The 21,649-nt window shown below is 39.3% G+C and overlaps 3 protein-coding genes across 4 annotated transcripts; 2 read left to right on the top strand and 1 right to left on the bottom strand.

Moving 5' to 3' along the window:
• Nucleotides 1-3,517: 3,517 nt before the first annotated feature.
• On the top strand, nt 3,518-8,243 carry arsia (arylsulfatase family, member Ia). The gene is made up of 2 exons (XM_058407638.1): nt 3,518-4,058; nt 6,001-8,243. Exons 1-2 carry the CDS (start codon nt 3,766-3,768, stop codon nt 7,388-7,390), a joined length of 1,683 nt encoding a protein of 560 aa, XP_058263621.1. The 5' UTR covers nt 3,518-3,765; the 3' UTR covers nt 7,391-8,243.
• A 937-nt stretch (nt 8,244-9,180) lies between these two features.
• LOC131364417 (interleukin-17B-like) lies at nt 9,181-11,846 on the bottom strand. The gene is made up of 3 exons (XM_058407559.1): nt 11,688-11,846; nt 11,238-11,557; nt 9,181-10,200 (listed from the first exon to the last, which is right to left on the bottom strand). The coding sequence occupies exons 1-3, from the start codon at nt 11,706-11,708 to the stop codon at nt 9,963-9,965; spliced, it is 579 nt and encodes a 192-aa protein (XP_058263542.1). The 5' UTR covers nt 11,709-11,846; the 3' UTR covers nt 9,181-9,962.
• A 5,782-nt stretch (nt 11,847-17,628) lies between these two features.
• Nucleotides 17,629-21,610, top strand: rpl26 (ribosomal protein L26). 2 transcript variants are annotated; one of them, XM_058408833.1, is made up of 4 exons: nt 17,629-17,736; nt 18,419-18,591; nt 19,378-19,518; nt 21,438-21,610. In XM_058408833.1, exons 2-4 carry the CDS (start codon nt 18,424-18,426, stop codon nt 21,564-21,566), a joined length of 438 nt encoding a protein of 145 aa, XP_058264816.1. In that variant the 5' UTR covers nt 17,629-17,736; nt 18,419-18,423; the 3' UTR covers nt 21,567-21,610. The 2 variants fall into 2 exon arrangements, with proteins under 2 accessions (XP_058264816.1, XP_058264817.1); XM_058408834.1 differs by having other exon boundaries at nt 17,665-17,741.
• Nucleotides 21,611-21,649: the final 39 nt, after the last annotated feature.

Genomic DNA, 21,649 nt, shown 5'->3' with positions numbered 1-21,649 from the left:
TACTGGATTCAGGTATTTATAGTAAACATGCTGCTCTGTGCTCTGGGTGGAAAAAATGTTGACTCATGAAATATTTTCATGACCATCGTAACCTGCCCAGAATATTAAGCTGATATAATGTCTTAAGTGTTTTTCCAAGATCATATAAATGCCCTGAGCACATGTTTGGTCATTGACATGCTGTGTTTTGGCACAAGGACACACACACACACACACACAGAGTGAATTGTGTCCCTTATTCTGTTGATGTAATGGGAAATGGTAATTTGTCAAACATTCCTGAAGGTTGCTGAATAATTCATGACACACTGTTTATGCTTCCAGAAAGACATGTGGCCACTCGATGACCTCCTTCAAACCTGCTCCCTAATAATACAAGCTTTCATTAAGTCTGGCAGCTTCGTTTAGATATACAATTAGATATTTGATGTCTACTGTTATCCAAAGACGACTTGCAAGTGAAACAGAATCCAGTCCCAGTGCAGTGTTGTTTAATGAGCCAGAACAGTAAAACAAGTTTAAATCATAAATGCTCCTGATTGTTTTCTCCAGGCATATATCAAATGTGCCATTTACGTCAAGTCACGCTTAAGCGTCCCCAGGGACTGCTGCATCTGTGGCGTAGCTAATCCCTTTACAGCAGACCTTTACGCTCATCTCCACTGGAGATCTTATCTGGCAAATTTGTGACCGAACCTGTGTGGATTTCAGGTGCTGATTCCATATGACTACTTGCGCTAGACTTTTCCGTTCCTACTTTACTCACATACAATACAAACAGTCACAAGCCAAGAAAGAGGACTCTTGTGTGCCAGAACACGGCATCTGTTGAGGCTCAGTGAGGACCCATACCCCTCCAAACCCCGAAGGCCCAAAACACGAGCTTTTAGGACAAGGCGTCCTGTTTGTGTTTGTAGAATCATGAAGAGCGTTTTGTGATGAACTCCATAACATGTCGAGTTCTGGCTGCTGTTTTCAATTTAAAGCTGTCACAAAGACCTCATAGAGAAGCTGCATGCTTTCCTGCATCGTGTATGTTTATTAGAAATCTGGAAACTGGTACTTAATGCGTGCATATAGGCTATAGATACAGCAAAGGAGCTAATGCATTTGCAACTAAAGTGGTGTGGACAAAGTAATGGTGTGGGCAAAAGACCACAAAGCTGATATAGTTGTAAGATCAATGATAAGGCTGAAACATAAACAGAGGTTGATATCCTCCTCTACCACAGATTTATTTACAGTATCTCTTAAACAATATAAGCTGCCAAATCTCTCGTGACGCCTCACATCTACAGAATTCTAAAAAGTTTCATTCAGGATCACGGCGGATCCGAAGATGCCATTCCATCATGGAGCACCATGTATACACACATTCACACAATCATTCAAACCTTGGTAATATAATAAGTAGATGCAACTATTGGCATGTGTAAGAAATCCACAGAACCTAGGGAAAACCAACAGAGTGATGGGAAGAAGATTCAAAACTCTAAACAGACCTCAATGTAAGCTTCTCCTACATCCGTACATGTTCTCCCATTGGTTTTCTCCCACTTAACAAAAACATGCCAGTTGGTGGATTGGCAAAGTCAAATTACCACGATGTGTGAATGTGTGTCTCAGAGTGTACTTCTGACTCATGCCCAGAGTTCCTGGTAGGGGCTTGGATGTGATAGTGTCTCTGGTTACTGAAAATGTGTGAATGAAATCCAACCATATCACCACTTGTCCACTAATTTTCATGGATTTCTGATGAGATCATGCCAAAGACCACACAGAAATAAACCTTGCCACCCTGAACACCACTACAAGCTCAAACTCAATGTGCATCTAGGCACATGCAAGAAATCAAAAGTATCTTGTGTCAATTTCAATTTTTGTGATATTACATGCATTTTGACAATATATACACTATCCTCTGAAAGTAATGGAATGGCAAGACACAGAAAACCTTTGTCTTGGAGTACAAAAGATGAACATGAGACTGTAAATCATAACTTCAGATAATTCCTTATATGTACATCAAGATGTGTTAAACAACTTAGAACATGGCACCGTTGGTAGAAGACCACTCAATGTGTAGCTGAGCAAAAATATTGGAACAGATTGTCTTGTAATAAATGACACTCAATATTTGGTTGCATATACCTGTATCAAACCAGTGACCCACTGATATCACCAAATTGTTTAATTCTTATTTTGTGAGGTTTTTTTTCTGGGTTTTTATTGCAGCTTCTGTCAGTTCTGTCAGTTGTTTTTTTGGGGAGGGGTTCTCCCTTGAGTCTCCTCTCTTCAGGAAGTGAAATGCTGCTCTGTTGGGTTACAGTTTGGTGACTGATTGGTCAGTATAAAACCTTCCACTTTTTGCCCCGGATAAATTCCTGTGTTGAGTTGACAGTGTGTTTTGAATTATTGTCTTGCTGCATAGTAAAGTTATTCCCCTTTAATTTGGATAAATTGCTAGCCAATTGCTAGGCAAAATGTTGCTGTTGACTTTATTCTGCCACTACCATCATGAGTCATAATGATTTGTGAGCCTGTTCCAGAAGCAGCCATGCAAGCCTAAGCAATGAGCACAGATTTTTTAAATCATGAGTAGATGCTTTCTCTCTCCAATCTCCATCACTTTGGTAGAAGTTCATCTTGATTTCTTGATCTTGTATTTCTTAGTGAATTCCAGTCTGGCCTTCTGATACATATTGCTGATGAGTGCTTTGAATCTTTTGTATGGCCTTTATATTTCTGCCTCTAAAAGTATTTAAACAGTGGACTGTCATACCGTTACAATGATTCTGTCATTAACTGCTCTTGTTTTCCCTGTCGGACTGGTTGTTAGTACACCTGTAGTGTCTTTCTTTTTCAATACATTGTTATTGTTTGTGCAGTGGCTCTGATTGATTTTCCATCTTTTCTTAGCTTCAAAATGGCTTGCATTTCTCCCAAAGACAGCTCCGTGGTCTTCATGTTGGGTTGTCCTATTCAACAACAAAGTCTTCACAGGCAAAACCCAAAACTCAGAACAGGATTAGATATTCAGAGCTGTTAATTGTATAAACAATCAATCTAACAGGGCATACTTGGACAGGAAGCACCTGTCAGTCATGGGTATTTTTGATCACTTGAAAAATGGGCGTGTTTTAACAAAAAGTGTTATGCTCTAAATCATGTAACACAAACGAAAGCTGAAATTATGATCTATTACCACATATTCATCTTTTGATCTCAAACCCAAATGTCTTTAGCAAAAACACAAAGATTGGCCCTGCCATCCCAAAGACTAAAGTAACTATGAAGTCAGTGCTATAATGTCAATATTTGCTCACATTTTGTACCAAATGCATAAATAATTCCAACTTTTAGTGCGCTCTCGCCTTGTATAAAACCCCCACTGGTGAGAATAGCTGCCAGTTGGTGATACCTGGCTTCACCCACAAAATTGGAGCAGCCCAATTGAATTTATGCATCTGACCCAATCATGCCTATGTACTGTATGTAATCCTGACCGGGCGGAGTTAAAGCGACCACTGAAAGGAGAGAGGTTTTTAAGGAAGCGCGTTTGGACTTCTCCTTAAGCCATGCGCACGCAAGGTTTTCTGCTCCAGATGTGAAGTTCAAGGTAATACCTCAAGGCGTGTCAGAGATGGAAAACCAACAGGCGGCTTGCTTTTAACCTCGTCCGTGTTACCCAGGCTGTGATGAAGGAGTGAATGATCTCCCGGGCTTGTGCACTCTGAGGCTGAAAGCGCGCACTGCAGTGGTGCCATGACAGGGGCGGCTCTGGCGGGTCTCTCCGTGATGCTCGGTGCGGGTTTCCTCGCCTGGGACTGGTCAAGCCAGAACCAGGTGGAGAATGATCCCGCGGCACCGAACCCCCGTAGACCACCGCACATCATCTTCATCATGACAGACGACCTGGGTTTCAACGACATCGGCTACCACAACCCTGATATGCACACACCCACGCTGGATAAACTGGCGGCTGACGGTGTGAAGCTGGAGAATTACTACGTGCAACCGATCTGTACACCTTCCCGTAGCCAGTTCCTAACCGGCAGGTAAATATAGCAATAATGCTTGACTGGAGATAGCTGAATGCAAAAGTTTGCACACCCTTGGGATAAATGATAGCGTTAATAAAAACAATGGAATGTATGATTACGCATGTTTTTAGGGACGTCTGTGAAACCTAACCCAGTAAATGTGTATCATACCGAATAAATTGTAAAACCATTTTCCTTTTTCAGTATAGGGGATGCAAACTTTTGCATTCAGTTCTATACCTGCAGCCCAGACGGCCACCTCAGCTCTCACCTCTTTAGCTGCTACATTATACCATTCCTTGTCTTTGGGGGCGGTGCCATAATTTTTTTGTACTTTAAATATGCATTTTTCATCTGAAAATGTTGCTATAATGTACATGTGAATATATTCAAGGTGACTGGACCATAATGACCTTTTTGGCGTTTAATCTAAAGCTCTAAAGGTATCATATGCATTCAGTGGTTAAAGATGCATAGTGAAAGGTGAAAAGGTGCATGCATGAGGATACCTTCTTATTAACAAGAAACAGTACAGTTCAGCATGATTTATCTGAGTGTAATGTGTTTTCAAGTGTAATGTGTTTTGCCAGCCCATGTTTTATAGAACCTGCATGAGCTCCCAGATTGTTTGTCAGATCGTTCGTCTTTCCTCCATATTAGATGATGTAACATAATTGATGGCATTAGTAATACCCAGATGGTGTAGTCATGAAGACATCTCACAACACTTCAGTTCTTAAATAATGAAGCTTTGTCCTAGATGACTAAAAACACACAGACATTATATTGAACATTATGATTATGATGATTCTGAATATCCCGAAGACACAAACAAATCATGGTGAAATATCAGGCAAGGCAATAATACAAAGTGTTGAATTAACACATACAGTGTTCAATCACCACATGGGGATTTGTTTGTTTTTATATGATAATTGCTTGCAGGGCGCCATGGTGACTCGCCAGGCAGTGTTGCTGCTTCACAGCTACAGGGTCCTTGGTTCGATCCTGAGCTCGTGTTACTGCCTGTGCCGAGTTTCACATTATTATTCTCATATTCACTTGGGTTTCGTCTGGGTTCTCTGGTTTCATTTCACTGTCCAAAAAATATCTTGGAAAGCAAATTAGCCTCGCAAAATTGCACATAGATTGTCCATAGTTCCCAGGATTGGCTCCAGATTCACCGCCAACCTGTCCAGGATAAAACGGTTACTCTAGATGAGTGAATGAATAATTGCCCTTTGACAGATCCATGATAACTATGCTCATGACTGATGAACATCTGCAGTGTTTATATAATTCCCGAAGGAGATAAGACCAACAAAGCGCAATTCATGCAACACTGGAGAGTTTTGTCATTATGCTGAATGATGCTGAATGATATGAAAAACCAATAAGACAACGCACATAACCATGCAGAAATAATTCTGACTATTAAACAAGCACTTAGTCCAGAAATGTTGAATAACCATTGTGTGATATTGAATAATCATCTCTTCAAAGTCTAAAGTAAAACGTAATTGGGTCTTGTGGTTGTCCCTCTGAGGAAACTCCTGAAGTAGAACCTTCAGGAGATTCCTCAGAGGAACAACCAAAAGAGAACTAATGTGTCCAGGAAATTCCAAAAGAAAAATACTGTAATGATTATAACCATGAAGCCAACAGAAATTACTAGCAAACATCATCATTTTGAGCTAAAGAAGCTTTTCTGCTACGAAGGATTTTTAGGTTCTTTTCACAACAGACATTGCTACTAATCAACTTTTCAAAAATCTGGATATAGATTTAGATCCCTAAAGAAGATGCTTTATTTTTTTTATTTTTTTTTCAATTACCATGGATAGCACTGAAACATTAGCAAAGTTGAATCTACTTCTCCAGGCCCAATTTCAACCCAAATTCAACAAAATCCTTCTGATGCAGGTGTGTAAAAATGTTTCCTTTTCCCTCTCCTCAGGTATCAGATCCACACAGGTCTCCAGCATTCGATCATCAGGTCCCGGCAGCCCAACTGTCTGCCTTTTGATATGGTCACCCTGCCGCAGCGCCTCCAGGAGGCCGGCTACTCCACACACATGGTGGGTAAATGGCACCTGGGCTTCTACAAGCGTGACTGTCTCCCCACTCGCCGTGGATTTCATACCTACTTTGGCTCTCTGACAGGCAGCGTGGACTACTACACATACGACTCCTGTGATGGTCCAGGGAGGTGTGGCTTTGATCTCCATGAAGGTGAAACAGTGGCATGGAGATATCGGGGAAGATATTCGACACATCTGTACACACGCAGAGTGCGGAAGATTCTGGCTTCGCACAATCCGTCAGGACAGCCTCTGTTTATATTCCTGTCCTTCCAGGCTGTACACACTCCCTTACAGTGTCCTAAGGAGTACATCTATCCATATCGTGACATGGGGAATGTTCATCGGCGCAAATATGCAGGCATGGTCTCCTCTGTGGATGAGGCAGTACACAACATAACATACGCTCTCCGAAAATATGGTTATTACCGCAATAGTGTGATTATTTTTTCTACAGATAACGGTGGCCAGCCTTTATTTGGAGGAAGCAACTGGCCACTCAGAGGCAGGAAGGGGACATATTGGGAAGGTGGCATGCGTGCAGTGGGATTTGTCCACAGCCCACTCCTTAGGAGACGTAGGAAAGTCAGTAAGGCACTGGTTCACATCACTGACTGGTACCCAACGCTGGTGCACCTAGCAGGGGGGAATGTATCCCAGCTGCATGGGCTAGATGGGTATGACATGTGGGAAACGATCAGCGAGGGCAAGGAGTCCCCACGTTACGAGATCCTCCACAACATTGACCCCCTGTATGTGCCTTCACGCCATGGCTCATTGCAGGGTGGATATGGCATCTGGAACACTGCTGTACAAGCAGCAGTGCGAATGGGAGACTGGAAGCTGCTGACAGGAGAGCCAGGTTACGGAGACTGGACACCACCGCAGGTGTTAGGAAACTTCCCGGGTGGCTGGTGGGATCTTGAGCGTCACGCCGAAGCCCGCAAGTCACTATGGCTGTTCAACATCACAGCAGATCCGTACGAGCGCTATGACATGGCTGAAAAGAGGCCTGACGTAGTAAAGCAGTTGCTGGCCAGAATAGCGTTTTATAATCGCACAGCTGTGCCTGTGCGTTACCCTGCTGAGGATCCAAGGGCAGATCCCAGTCTGAATGGAGGGGCGTGGAGGCCTTGGGCTGGGGATAAAGAAGCAGACAGCTGGCAAGTTTATCACAGGAGGAGGAATGACAAGAATAAGAAGCTGAGCAAAATGAGGTCATTTTTCAAGAAACTCAACACAAAGATTATGTCCAATAGGATATGAGTGGTATATTTATGATTACTGTGATTTCCTTCCTAACCTTCTGAAAACCTCTTGAAAAATTCACATGAAAGTCTTATGTTTGATCATTCTTTACAAGTTTCCGATGGCCTAATCTTTTGGCTGTTTGACTGTATTTTATTACGTACTCTACCTCTGTCTTTTTTTCGTACTTGTGTACTTTGTAAGGTCTTCAGCTGTCCCTTTATGGGGAAACCCTTATACATTCTGTGTAAAACACTAAAACACTGCTTTCCTAGAAGAAATGGTTTGAAGCAGATTCGGTTAAGAAGGCGAAGACCCCTTAATTGTCCTATAAACCCTTATAAGACCCTTGAGGAACACTTTTACTGTACTGTATTCCGAATTCCTAGTACAACCTAAAAGAAGGACTGAGGAATTACCGACTGATTAATGAACTGAATGCGTTTTTGTTGTGTTGTACTCTAGACAATCATACACTGTGGATTTAACACACACACACACACACACACCACATTGTTTACCTGAACCAGCTGCTTTCTTGTTTATGAGTTCCATTTTAATTGGAACGTTTCCTAATCTTAGAATAATCAACGACTCAACATACATCATAGTATTTGGCATTGTCTGTGTTGTGAGTGTTCTGCATGCATTGATGGGAGAATTGTTTGTAATGACACTGCCTGTGCTTTCACATACACGGCATGGGGACTTGAATTAATCTCCTCAAAGAGACTGCCCTCTAGTGGTCACATAGTGTTATTGACAAACGTGAATCTGTAGAAATTAATGAGTATTTAATATTTTAAAAAGATTTTGTGGAAGTCTGTAACATAATAAAATAAATACGAACTAAATAAGTTTTAAAACTTAAAAGGACTTTCGAATTATCACTTTATTTGTGTTGAAATTTGTATGTATTTATTTCTATTTTGCTTTGTATTTAAATTAATGATTTCTATATTTTATATATTCTGTGTATTTATTTCCTTTGTATTTATTTATTAAGGTTTTTTTTTATTATTCTTAAAAAAAATCATTATTTACCAGATTTTAAATGTATTTTTATATTAATTACTCTATTTATCATAGTATAGCTAGATTTTGTATTTCTTTATTCACATGATAATAGGAGTGTTTATACTCTTAGGCACAGCAGCGTACAACGGATGAGAGGTTAATGAGGTTTATTCAACATCTGGACTGTGATGATACTGCGGCGGGTCTTCAGTATAGGACACTAACTATAAAATAATGGGTAAAATTCTATAATTAACCAAATTCAGATATTAATGGTTAAAAAAAATGTTAATCACTATTTATCGAAAATATATGAATCATTGTTTGATTCTGAAAGATCTTAGATTGCTTGATCCTACCTGCGATGAGTTTTGAGTAGTATCTACATTAAATCTGTGTTTTATACTGAGTAGATCAGTAACTTCCTCCCTAATCAGGTCCATCAGGTTAGAGAGCTGTTCTGTTGTTCATTTGGGCCGCAAATTGATGTATTTGGACGTCTTTTGTAGTTTTAGTGTTTCTGCAAAATATACATTTTACTGAGAGTTTAAATGTATGACCCCCAAAGCCGTTAGTGTGTTTAATTAATAAAGCAGATTCAGTGTGAAGATTATTACCACCAACACTCAGAGGTAATAATTAGGCACTGTCACATTGATATTTTGATTTGATGACATGCAATTAAAAAATAAATAAAACAATATTATAATATATATATATTATCACCAAATGAAATATTAGCCTATAGCCTATATACACACACTTTTGTTTAAAGACTTTTATTTATTAATGTATGTTTATTTATTATGCTTTTAGCACATCTAACCCTACATACTGTGTCAGTAATAAATGCATGCATTATATTTTACAATGGAGCAAAATAATAGACCTGAGCTCAAGAGGCATTTACAATGCATAGTGTTTAAGATTCAACTCTGGAACAAATGTTTCAGCAACAGCATAATAATAATCATAGACAAAAAAAAGCAGCAAGGTGTAACAATGACTCTGAAAATCTTAGGAAAGCTCAGTGTTTAAAAAACTTTGGACTACTGATCAGAAGATCATGAATATCCCAGTACTGCCAAGCTGCCACTGCTGGGCCCTGAAGCCAGGCCCTTAACCCTCAGCTGAATGAGATAAATGTAACTCTGGATAAGGGCGTCTGCCAAATTCTGTAAATGTAAATACAATACAGCTGTATTTGGCCTTGTGGCCTAAAGAATAACAAATAGAAAAAAGGAGCAGCTCTCAGGTTGTCACTGCTTAGGAATGAAACAGAGAAAAATGAATTGCTTGGAAAACTTGGCTGCATATCATAACTGCATAAAAAAAATAACAAGCTAATGGCTAATAAAAAGTCTATTATAACTGATATAAAGAAAAACAACAACAACAATAACAATACTCAGCTGTGACAAAATGGAGAGATGGTTGCTCTGGTGTATTGTTACACACTGTGTTTGTGTTTATGTTTTGATTCAGCAACCTGACACTGAAGATGTACATGAGCTGTGGTAATAATAAAAACACGTGATCAGAGTGAGAGTTCGTAAAAAGATTAGTTCGGTGGTCAGCCTGCTATGCACGTACAGCCCACGGCGATGCTCTCCACCACGGTGCGGTACCGTGGCACACACTTCTTCTTCTTCTTGCGGGGACACTGCAGCCGCCGCACCGGGATCTTGGCGTAGATGAGCACACTGGTCATTGAGCGGTCCTCCTGCATGGTGAAGGGGTTAATGCAGCCTGCACATGCACACTTAGCCTCTGGTATGTCGACGGGTCTGCGGTTCTCGTCATGATTGATCCTGTTGCAGTTACAGGGTGGAGTACAAATTACATCACAAATAATGACACTTCTTACATTGTTATCTGATGTTGATGCAATTTAATACAGGATGTGGGTTTAGCATGCAAATTATGCACTTTTTTTCAGAAGCAAAAGAGGCCTGCACAAATGTTTTCATGTTCTAGACTGCATCACTTTGCTTTATCTTCATATGTTTACAGTCATTACTGTAATACTGTCATATTTCCACATATACTCTCGTTCTTATTCCATTAATAACAGCCGAATGCAAATATTTCTAGGCCTAAATAAATCATTTACAATTCTTTTACACTCTGAATGTATAAAGGGTATAAAAGTGTACCTTGTTGCAGGGGTAGTACCTTTATCCTTTTTAAATTTAATATGTATCTTCCACACGGAAATGTGAATATAATGTATGTTTAAAATCAGGAACTGTAAGTGGATTGTAAGTCAAGTTTTAAAGCCCCAGTACACATGCACTATTCTAGGTAAAAAGAGTTACACTAACAGTACAAACAACATACACACTTAAGGGGACCACCCAAGTTCAGTCAGAAGTTGAGTGCCCTTCTTCTAGGAGTGCTTTTCTAAAACGAAAAGTTAGTGTGCCATGCAGTCCAGCACAAAATCATAAAGGAATGAGGCCAAAGTTTTGTCAAAAGATTCTACCAAAACATTTAGAGTCAGTCCTAACATCAGTTATTAGGGAATATTTGTCTTCCATTCGGAAATAAAGATAAGCACACTTATGAATTGATAGCAGTAGCCCATTATTCCCAGTATCAACAGCCTATCTAAATATAGACTAAAGGAATATCTGCACACTTACTTCCCATTGTCAATAGTTTATTTTAATAAACACTAACAATACATCTGTGAAACATTAAAATACATTCCTATGTAAAAGCACACATCTGTATAGATCATTTTGGAAGAATTTAAATAGAAGTTTTTATGCAGCACTGTGAAACGTTTAGTTTTGAAATGTGTAAACAAAACAAAAAACAACAGAAACGCGGATGCTGGACTCACCTGTACGACCACGGGGAGAGGCTTCGGCTGTTGGACATCCACAGGTGACGGTCCACCACGCACTTGCTTTTGGACAGAGCCGGGTTGTTCCTCACCTGGGACACCATGTCATCTATGGCTTTGTCGAAGTCCACCTCGTGTTCTCCGGCTCCAGCTGTGTGGTCTCCGGTCAGTATTGGGTCGAGGGGAATCTGAAAAGAAGTGGAGTTGCGCTGCGGCTGCGCGTCCTGCTGACCCTCCACTTTACGCCTCCGCGCTTTGCCTTCTTTGCGCGCCAACGCCATGAACAAAATATCCGCCAGCATCAGCACCATTAACAGCTGTTTGCGAGAGAGTGAGAGAGAGGATCACATCAAGTATCAGTGTTTTAAAAAAATAGTGTTATAAGTATACATTTGCGGGGGGGAAAAGCTTCGGAAATGTTCCAATAGCGACTCCATCGCGACTCACCTCGTTCCAAAATCTGCCCATGGTTTCCACTCAGGTCGCTGCGATTACATTTGGCACACGTGTTCAACCAAGTATGAAACACCTTTTGCCGCAATCAGAATGCGTGTGACTACATACCAGGTTTTGTCACAGGTGAGGACACACCTGTGCTGGGCAGCTGAAGGTGGAGCCAAATGAGCGGTACAGTCAGTGCGGTCACTGAGTGTACACCACACTACTGCTGTAAAAATGAGGAAATGAACATAATACAGAACAAGGCTGCATTGAGGACAGAAGTTAAACAGCACAACTAACAGGCTACATATGCCTATATTCATCAATCTGCTGCTCCAGTTATCCCAAGCTGATAATTATGGGAGGAATATCAGCAGCATGAAAACACACTGCTATTACATTTAAAATATAATGATTAGCATAAATTTGTTCTGATCTCAACTTGTCCATACTTGTTTGGATCAACATGTTTACTCACTGGCAAGTTTTGGACAAAATTTATCAAAAAAAGGAATAGGGCATTATTTGCAGTCTAAGTGGGCAAGAAATTTTTGAATCATCACTACTTTGTGCTTTATTGTGCTCTCCTTGTCTGCTTTGCCCCCTTTTTACTTAAATACGCCTTTTATTTCTTTTTCAGGAAGTTCTTAAGCCCTGTTGCCACAAAGCAAACAAATAGTACTTTGAAGGTCTATAGGTGCACTCTGGGAACTCTCTCTCATAGAACATTGCCTGCCACTACGGACATGAGCCATCCAAGGTTTTGTCTTTGATCCTCTTTTATTGGCATGTGCTTCTTTTCAATGGATCCTATTGAGATGACCAAAGAAAGAACACCTGTTTTTGAGGCAGGTTAGGGCAATTCATTAGCGAAGCCTCCGCTTCAAAAGAGCAGAGTTTTAAAGTGTGTTAAACACTCAGCTGTAAAAAATGAAACTGGCCCAGTCAACTGGGAGAGAAACAAAATATATAATATAGCCCACTATCACAAAAGGAAACAGTCTACATATGCAGCATAATGCCCATAGTATTCATTACAATGACCCTGTGGTGGCTCTTGTATAAAATAAAAAATATAGAATTGTACGCTGACATTTAATGCCACACAAAGGGGCTTGAAAACATAAAAGCAGCAGCTTAAGGAGTTGCAAAAATGCTTGGCTTCTGAATGAACAGGAAATTATGGTAATTTTTTGAAAACAATAAAATATAAAATAATCATTATAGCCTGCTGTTTTACCCGACTCTTAAAAAGCATTAGTCTAGATATTGTTTAGTCTTTCACACTGCTAATATACTACAGAAATTCATGAACAATAAAAATTACATTAGCAAAAGACCTGAAATTTAATTCTTTAATTGAATCATTTCAACGAGGAAATTCATGCATGCAAATGTCTACATTCCTCTGTTTTTTCTCATGAGCTGTTCATATGTATACTTTTAATATTCTGTAGTCATGGTAAAAAAATAAATAAATAAAAGTTCACCTTCGGTTCAGCACCTAAATAAAGACTGCGTGTGCGCTCCTGACCAGCTTCTATAAACAAACTAGTAAGCTCACATGACTACAAAATACACACATAGACAAAACAGATTTCAATATGTAGTCATTTCCCTAAAAGTAAATCTAAAAAAAATAAGTACACCCTATAATTCAGTAGCATGTAGAGTCAACTTTAGCAACAATAACTGATGTCATTTCAATAGGGTTGAGGTTTGGACACTGACTTGGACATTCCAACAATATACATTTTTTGGTGGTCTGCATTGTCCTGTTGCATGACCCAAATCTAAGCAGTTGGACGGATGGCCTCATGTTTGTCTGGTATAAAGTGGTGTTCATCTCAAAGCCTGCAAGTTTCCAGAATTCTGTGGCTGTAAAGCAAGCCACAATCACTCTTCCACCACCATGCTTTACACATGGTGTATGAGATGCCTGTGGTGATATGTTGTGTTTGGTTTCCACCAAACATGGTGCTGTGCATGATGAATTAACATCTCCACCTTGGTCTCATCAGTAGGATGTTGTATCAGAACTTTAGTGGATTGTTCAGACGGAGTTGTGCTGCCATATTCTTTTTGGGAGCTTTTTCCAAGCCACCCTTCAGGCAAATCATTCTTGTTCAGTCTTTCCTGATTATACCATCATGAACATAAATATTTAATATGCTTTCAGAGGCCTGTAGGTCACATTATGTATAACTCCTGGGAAGATTTGCAACTATTTTAAATGCTTTCCATTTGTAAATATTCATTTTCACTGCGCAACGGTGAATTTCAAATTGCTTGGAGATGGCCTTCATTTATCTTTTGGGAGCAAATGGCTATTTCATACTGAAATCTATTTATTTAATTTTTTTTGTTGCAGTACAGACAATGAAATGAAATGAAAAAATGAAATATTAGGACACTATATTTTATTTAGGACCAGATAAATATAAACACAGAACTGAAAGAGATTTACTTTCTTTTTTGTTTGTATATCAAGGACAATTCTCTGTCTATATGTGGCCCTGTGATGTACTAGTGACCTGTCCAGGGTGTACCCCTGCCTTTCGCCCAATGTGTGCTGGGATAAGCTCCAGCAGATCCCCGTGACACTAATTAGGAATAAAGCGGGTATAGGACAATGGATGGATGGAAGGGCAATTCTTTATATATATATATAAATATACACAAAACTTTGTTTTTGTACTTGTTTATTAATCTAGACTACTTTCATATGCAGCTATTAAGACATTATTCTGAATTTCTGTGATTAACACCACTGAAAAATGTATTCACTTCTATGAAATAGAATTGCATTTTTAACTCCAAATATTTTTTCATCACCAACACTTTTCTGTACACCATGGCTAACCTTTTCATTTTTCTTTTCCTTTTTACATGTACATACATGGAACCCACCTGGAAACCCAATAGCTTTATTTATTTCTCATAAAACAAAAGAATCAGGCACCAATCTATTCTCCATTGAAACGGAACCTTATGTTTGAGGTTTGTTCTGTCTGTGGTTTGAGAGCAGAGTGTCTTTTGACAGGTTTTTCAAAAACACTAGGAAGAAACATCTTAGACCTTCTCACCACCTGAGTCTTTTTTTTTTTTTTTATTGACTCGGAGCAAAGTACACACATCCGTTCCCTTCACGTGCTCGATTGTTTTAAGTGTATCATATTTCTACCATAATAGTGGAAGTTGATTCCTAAATTTAGATTTATGAAAGGCAACATTATTGCATTCAGCTGTCTGATTTGTGAAAGGAGAGCTTTTTGTATTTCACTTGATTTATGAGGGCAGGCAAAAGAAAAGGATGCACTAAGAAGAAGACTTTAAAATTGATCAAAAGCATGTATTGTCTGCTCAAATAAATGTAAATTTTAAGACCGGAATACTTTACACTCCTGAAATTGTTAACACACTGGCCTTGATTTTGTCAGTATTTACCTTTCATGTGGTATTCTTAAGGCCAACATTTTTTTGTAGTCTATTACAAAATATGTAACAGTTCAGCACATTCTGCCTTTAAAACCTACAGTATATCTGTGTATAGGCAATGTGTATAGTTTACTTTAAAATAAACAGCCCTTTAATTATTATGATTATGATTTTAATCGTTTTTTGTTCCTTTACACCTTTACCTCAGTGTCGGTGATAATGCTTAGGGCCTACCTTTGCTCTCAAAGGTCCCATTTGGCATGGATTCCACAAGATGCTGGAAAAGTTTGTTTGAGATTCTGGTCCATGATGATGTGCCACTTGGTACTGTAAATCTCCCATTCTACCACATCCCGAAGATGTTCTATTGGACTCAGATCTGGTGACAGGGAAAGCCACTGAAGGACATTGAACTTATTTTCTTATGAATTTTGCTTTGTGACATTAGAGGTGTAAATTGTTTCCATGAAGGGATGCACATAGTCAGCAACAATACTCAGAACTCAAAGGCTATGGCTTTCAAGCCATGATTGATTGGTATTAACATGCCCAAAGTGTTCCTTATGACACAAGGCTTATCATGACACAAGGGTCTGTGGATTCAAGCTATTCTGACCCTACCATCTGTGTGCCTCAGCAGAAATTGAAATTCATCAGACCAGGGTATGTTTTTCCAGGGTTTAAGTGTCCAGTTTTTTAAGTCTGTGCTCACTGCTTTATGTTTTTAGCTGATATAAGTAGAACCTAGATAGATAGATAGATAGATAGATAGATAGATAGATAGATAGATAGATAGATAGATAGATAGATAGATAGATAGATAGATAGATAGATAGAACCAGTTTTCATTGACCTCTCTCATCAACAAGGCATTTCTGTCTGCTTACCTGCTGCTCACTGGATGTTTTTCTTCATTGCACCATTTGGTATAAACTTTAGAGACTATTGTGGGTGAAAATCCCAGGAGATTAGCAGTTATAGAAATACGTAAACCAGCATGACTGGCACGAACAAATATGCCATGGTCTCTCTCTCTCTCTCTCTCACACACACACACACACAGACACACACACACATACAAACACACACACGCACGCTATAGCTGAATGTATTTTATATAGTTTACGAAATCCACAGCAATTGCAAGTCAGGTATCAAACCACATTTTTGCACTGTTGGGTTATCAATGTGAAAATGCTTTAAAACAATTACATTAAAATTAAGGTTGCAATATTGGCTGTCTCCTGCCTGTTTACATCCAATTGCCCTTTTACCGATCAAAGCATGATCACATCATTACTGTCGCATACGTTTTAGTGTATCGCAAAAGAAATCCATATGTTTCCATACATGATGTTGTTATAAACGCTGTCTACTATTAAAATCCAAATTGAAAGACAATATTTTTCACATTTAATGATTTAATATTACTGTCCTAATGCATTACTGTTTTCTGTTAGGAGAAAAGACCACATTCAGTAAACACCTTAGTGATGATGCATACTACATACAGGCAAGAGCTTGTATATAGTTTTATTTGCATTATGTAGATAATATGCTTTATTAATAAGGTGTGCTCTAAATCTGGTCTTTTAATATCACTGTCATAACAATTTATGGTGCACTGGAATGGCACGCACATCCCTATTCTTCCCCAGACCTTACATTACATTACATTAAGCACAAAAACATCTATTGTTCTGAAGGCATTTGTTGATGACAGGTGCGTGATACGTGATATTTTGTCATGTGACACTTTTTTTTGTTGCGTGAATACCTTTTTTTTTTTTTGCAAAACTGTTTCTAAGCTACACTATATTGCCAAAAGTTTTGGGACGTCTGCCTTTACATGCACATGGATGTAATACAGAGTTGGCTTTCCACAAGGTTTAGGAGTGTGTTTATGGGAATTTTGGACCATTCCTCTAGAAGTGCATTTGTGAGGTCAGGGCACTGATGTTGGACGAGAAGGACTGGCTCGCAGTCTCCGCTCTAATTCATCCCGAAGGTGTTCTATCGGGGTGAGGTCAGGACTCTGTGCAGGCCAGTCAAGTTCCTCCACACCAAACTCACTGTTTATCAATATACACATATAATGCATGTCTTTATGAACATGCATTATATGTATATATTGTATATATACTGTATCCATGTCTTTATGGACCTTGCTTTGTGCACTGGTGTGCAGTCATGTTGGAACAGGAAGGGGTCATCACCAAACTGTTCCCACAGTTGGGAGCATGGAATTGTCCAAAATGTCTTGGTATGCTGAAGCATTAAGAGTTCCTTTCACTGGAACTAAGGGGCCAAGCCCAACCCCTGAATTCAATGATTTGGAGGGCTGTCCCAAAACTTTTGGCAATATAGTGTATTTTTCCACTTTTTAAGCATATGGATAGGGATTTGTGCGACAAACGAAAAACAGGTAGACATTCCAATGCGCTAAACCCTTTTTTCCACCAAAACAAAAAAAGACTTGAGCTACATTCAGTCACCACGAGGGAGAGTAGTTTCAAATCTCGCACGCGAATGTTGTTCTCGCGATATTTGCGGCACGACTAATTCGGGCGGAAGTAGTTTTGCAGCCTCTTTTCCGGCGGCCATAGCGGAATAATCGGTAGGGTAAGCGTTGTTGGCAAATCTGTATAAGTTCTATCTTTGTCCATCCGGGCCACTTTAGTAAAATAAAACATCTAAATCCCTATTCTGCGATATAGAACATTATAAGTGTTCATAAGATGGTGATATTTCCGAATACGGTCCCCGAAAAACTCCCAATTTATATGCCGAAAGACGGAGCTAGCATATTGCTACCTAGCATTCATGCTCCACTCTATATGATTAAAATGTGCTTCTGTATTGAACTGTTAGAGAGCACACTGTTTATATTTACAGCTTATGAAGGCTGTAGGTGAGAAAGTAAGCTTTTAGGGTTGCTCTTGTGGTCTTCATGCTTCTTTTAGCTAGCGGCTCAACTTCACGTTTCCATGTTATGGCACTTGAATGTTCTTGTATGGCGACATGGTTGAACGTGTCCTTTAAAATAAAGCCATTAATTGTAGAGACACAGCGTTCATTTATACGGTCCAAAAGTTTTCACTGTGCTGTTTTTGTCAAATGCTTCTATAGTTAGTAGTCTGTTGTGCTTCTTTAAAACTTGTCTTATAGTTTTGCCTGGTCACTGATTTAGTGTGTCCACTGTGCACCTTATACACCAGCACACTCTAATCAGGATATTCTCACCAAGGTGTTGTGCTCCTGTTTGTGGGCTTGACTGGTCATCTTTTTCTTGTCCACAGCCATCATGAAGACCAATCCGTTTGTGACCTCCTCCCGGCGTAAGAACCGCAAGAGGCACTTCAATGCCCCGTCACACATCCGCAGGAAGATAATGTCTTCACCTCTCTCCAAAGAGCTCCGCCAGAAATACAACGTAAGGTCCATGCCCATCCGGAAGGACGATGAAGTCCAGGTAAAGACCATCGCCATTGTCTTACCGTTGTAATGTCTTAAGGTTGTCTTGATTCTGACATTAGCAGGTCCATCGTGTGATCAGTGTGACAAACTTAAATCTCTGTCCATCAGCTGGGTCATAAAACAACCATTTGATTGACATTTAAGGCTATGTCTGCACTAATGAAGATAAATTTGAAAACGTTTTTTGTCTAAAAACGCTCTGCATCCACATTATTGCTGTCGATCGTTTCCCAGAAGTTGGTCATCCACACTGTAAAGTCTGAAAACACGCATGTCCCTGTACTGCACACAAGTAAAACGGTTCGACTGGCATCATTTCCGCCTGGCGTTTATTTACTGTCGAGGAAAGTCAGTGTTGACAGATGAAAAAATGCATGCGAAAACGGATAGAAAAACATGCATTTTTAAACGAAAGCGTATTATTGTGGACATGGCCACAGGCTTTGCGTAGGACAGGCTATACCTCGGATGTCACTAGTGATTTTCTCATTGACTTGGATGTTTCCAGTGTAGTAATGTCTAATGAGTTGTGATCAGCAACAGTAGGGCAAACCTTTCACATTTATGTACATTTTACACTGCTAAATGTTGATATGGACTTACAGTTGTAGTTTGTGTAGCTGCTGCACTTACTTAGATTTGAGCCTAAATATATTCCTACTCTCTAACAAATTTGTAGTCTGTATTTAAGTTGTTGCAGGAGGTATTAACATGTCAAAAGCTACTGTGTTGGTGTTTAACATCTGTATGTTTTTATTTTAATTTTTTTAAAAATGATCAGGTGGTCCGGGGACACTACAAAGGCCAGCAGATTGGCAAAGTTGTCCAGGTATACAGGAAGAAATATGTCATCTACATCGAGCGTGTGCAGCGTGAGAAGGCCAATGGAACCACCGTCCATGTGGGCATCCACCCTAGCAAGGTATGAGATCCAAGTGTGTTGCAAAAGATGTGTACCCTTTATGTGGATAGTGTTTATCTGCATAAATGCCTTCAAGATTCATTTTTAAACACAAATGTGATTTATCTCTTTGCTGTTGTTACACAATGTGTAAATACATGTTTTGGTTCTGCAGACTGGATAAACTAGAGCGCTGTCTCAGAGCGCTTACATGAAGAATAATCTAGACTGTTTTAGTGCATGAACACAGTCACGATAAAGGCTTAGTGTTTGAATTACAAAACCTGTGATTTGGTTTTATGTCACAATCTTTTGGATGTTTTACATTTGCATAAATGCCCTTAGGCTCTCAGTATGTGATTTGGGACATGGCTCATGATGACAAACTCAAAACAAGAAGTGAACAGAGCTTCTGTCTCTGACATTTCCAAGTTGATGCGAGACTGTCATCCAGAAAATTTAAGGCTGTGGGAAAGCGGCAATTATTTTGCATAGAACCGGTAACTAGGAAAAAGACATGTTGATGTTATGAGTCTATTTTCATATTGAGTGTATCTGAGCAATCAGATTTTTCTCTAATCCGAATCTCATTTAACTACAAATGTAAATGCTTGTTATTAAAAGGATACAACCCGAATACATTGCGCACGAAATGACCAAGAGTAAATGAGGTCTCGGACGTGTCTATATAATGCAGTGGGTAATATAAATAAAAGTAGGTATTTATGCCGGGGGTCTTCACACCATGTCAGACTGATTTGTGTTTAGGGGATGTAGCTTCAGATGCTGGTGAAGCTGTTTGTTGTCTGGAACTGACCATCAGAGCACCGCTTTACTCTGAACTCCTATCTTGTCTGTGGTGTGATCACTAGTTGGTTTTAGCTCATGTTGGTCGATTTACCCCTGAAATGTTAGATGTTTATACTCCAGATAATGTAATCTGATCACCAATTCTTTTCAATTGACACAAACTTCCTGTGGATTTGAATACTGATTATAAACTCTTTGCTTACTTGTGATTTTTGTTTAAGGCCGACGAAGTATTAACGGTCTCGAGATGCTTTTGGATTTATTTTACAAAAAGTCTATTTGAAAACCTTGGAAACACTCATCTGTGACTGCAGTACTGTCTGGAACCTGAATATCATTCTGCACTGAACAAGATGAAACCTGGCTAAACCAAATTGTATTTAGAAATAGTTGTCTTTAATGCTTTGAGCAGCATTGCATGTTGCTCCTAGTATTATGCCTCACAAATCTGCTTTATTTTTGAAAGCTAATCATTTAAAATGGACAGTATTATAATGGCTCGTGTTCCAGATGGGTGGGAAATAAACTATTCAAAAGACAGAGGATGGTTTGCATGTGTGATTAAAATGCACATATAGCGTGCCATGGTTTTGAATGTGGCCGTTATTGTGATGTGGCTTTTTTGAATGCTGTGAAGTAAAGCTCTGGATGATATTTGCTTTACTTTCACACATACTATGCACGCTGTTACTGGGCTGCAAATGTTTATTGACTATTCAGTATGCTGCAACAGTTTCTTAGCAACACAATTTCTTTTATTTATTGTTGCTTCAGGTTAGAAGCCGTTGTCAGACTTTCCGAAGACCAGTGTAACAATTGTGTTGAACTCTAAATGTTGTGAGGAAACCTTTTTCCTCTTAAATTGATGTCAGTCCTACAATGTTCTTATAGAAATCTTGTTATTCCTTAAATTGTTGAGCTTCTCCGATTCCACTGGTGTGCACTGCATTGCATTACATTTATAACTGGGAATATTGTTTGCTTGGAGACTTTTGAGGTTGGTTGGTAGATTCAGTGCTTTGGGCAATGTCAGAAAGCTATACTGATGCGGAGCACCTACACACAACTGGTAACTTGGTTAAATATGAATTTAACAATTTGTCTGAAAATTGTGTCTTCTTTTTGACCAGGTTGTGATCACCAGGCTAAAGCTGGATAAGGATCGCAAGAAGATCCTGGAGCGCAAAGCCAAGTCACGGCAAGACGGCAAGGAGAAGGGCAAATACAAGGAGGAGACCATTGAGAAAATGCAAGAGTGAACATTACCTTTTTGCTAACAATAAATGTCTGAGGAAAAAAAGTCTGCACTGTGTTGGGTCTTTTTGTGGATGTTGTGTAGGGA

Source organism: Hemibagrus wyckioides, linkage group LG14 (assembly GCF_019097595.1).
Source record: "Hemibagrus wyckioides isolate EC202008001 linkage group LG14, SWU_Hwy_1.0, whole genome shotgun sequence".
NCBI classification, from domain to species: domain Eukaryota; kingdom Metazoa; phylum Chordata; class Actinopteri; order Siluriformes; family Bagridae; genus Hemibagrus; species Hemibagrus wyckioides.
Note: the sequence above shows the minus strand (reverse complement) of the source record. Positions and strands in the feature narration are given on the sequence as shown.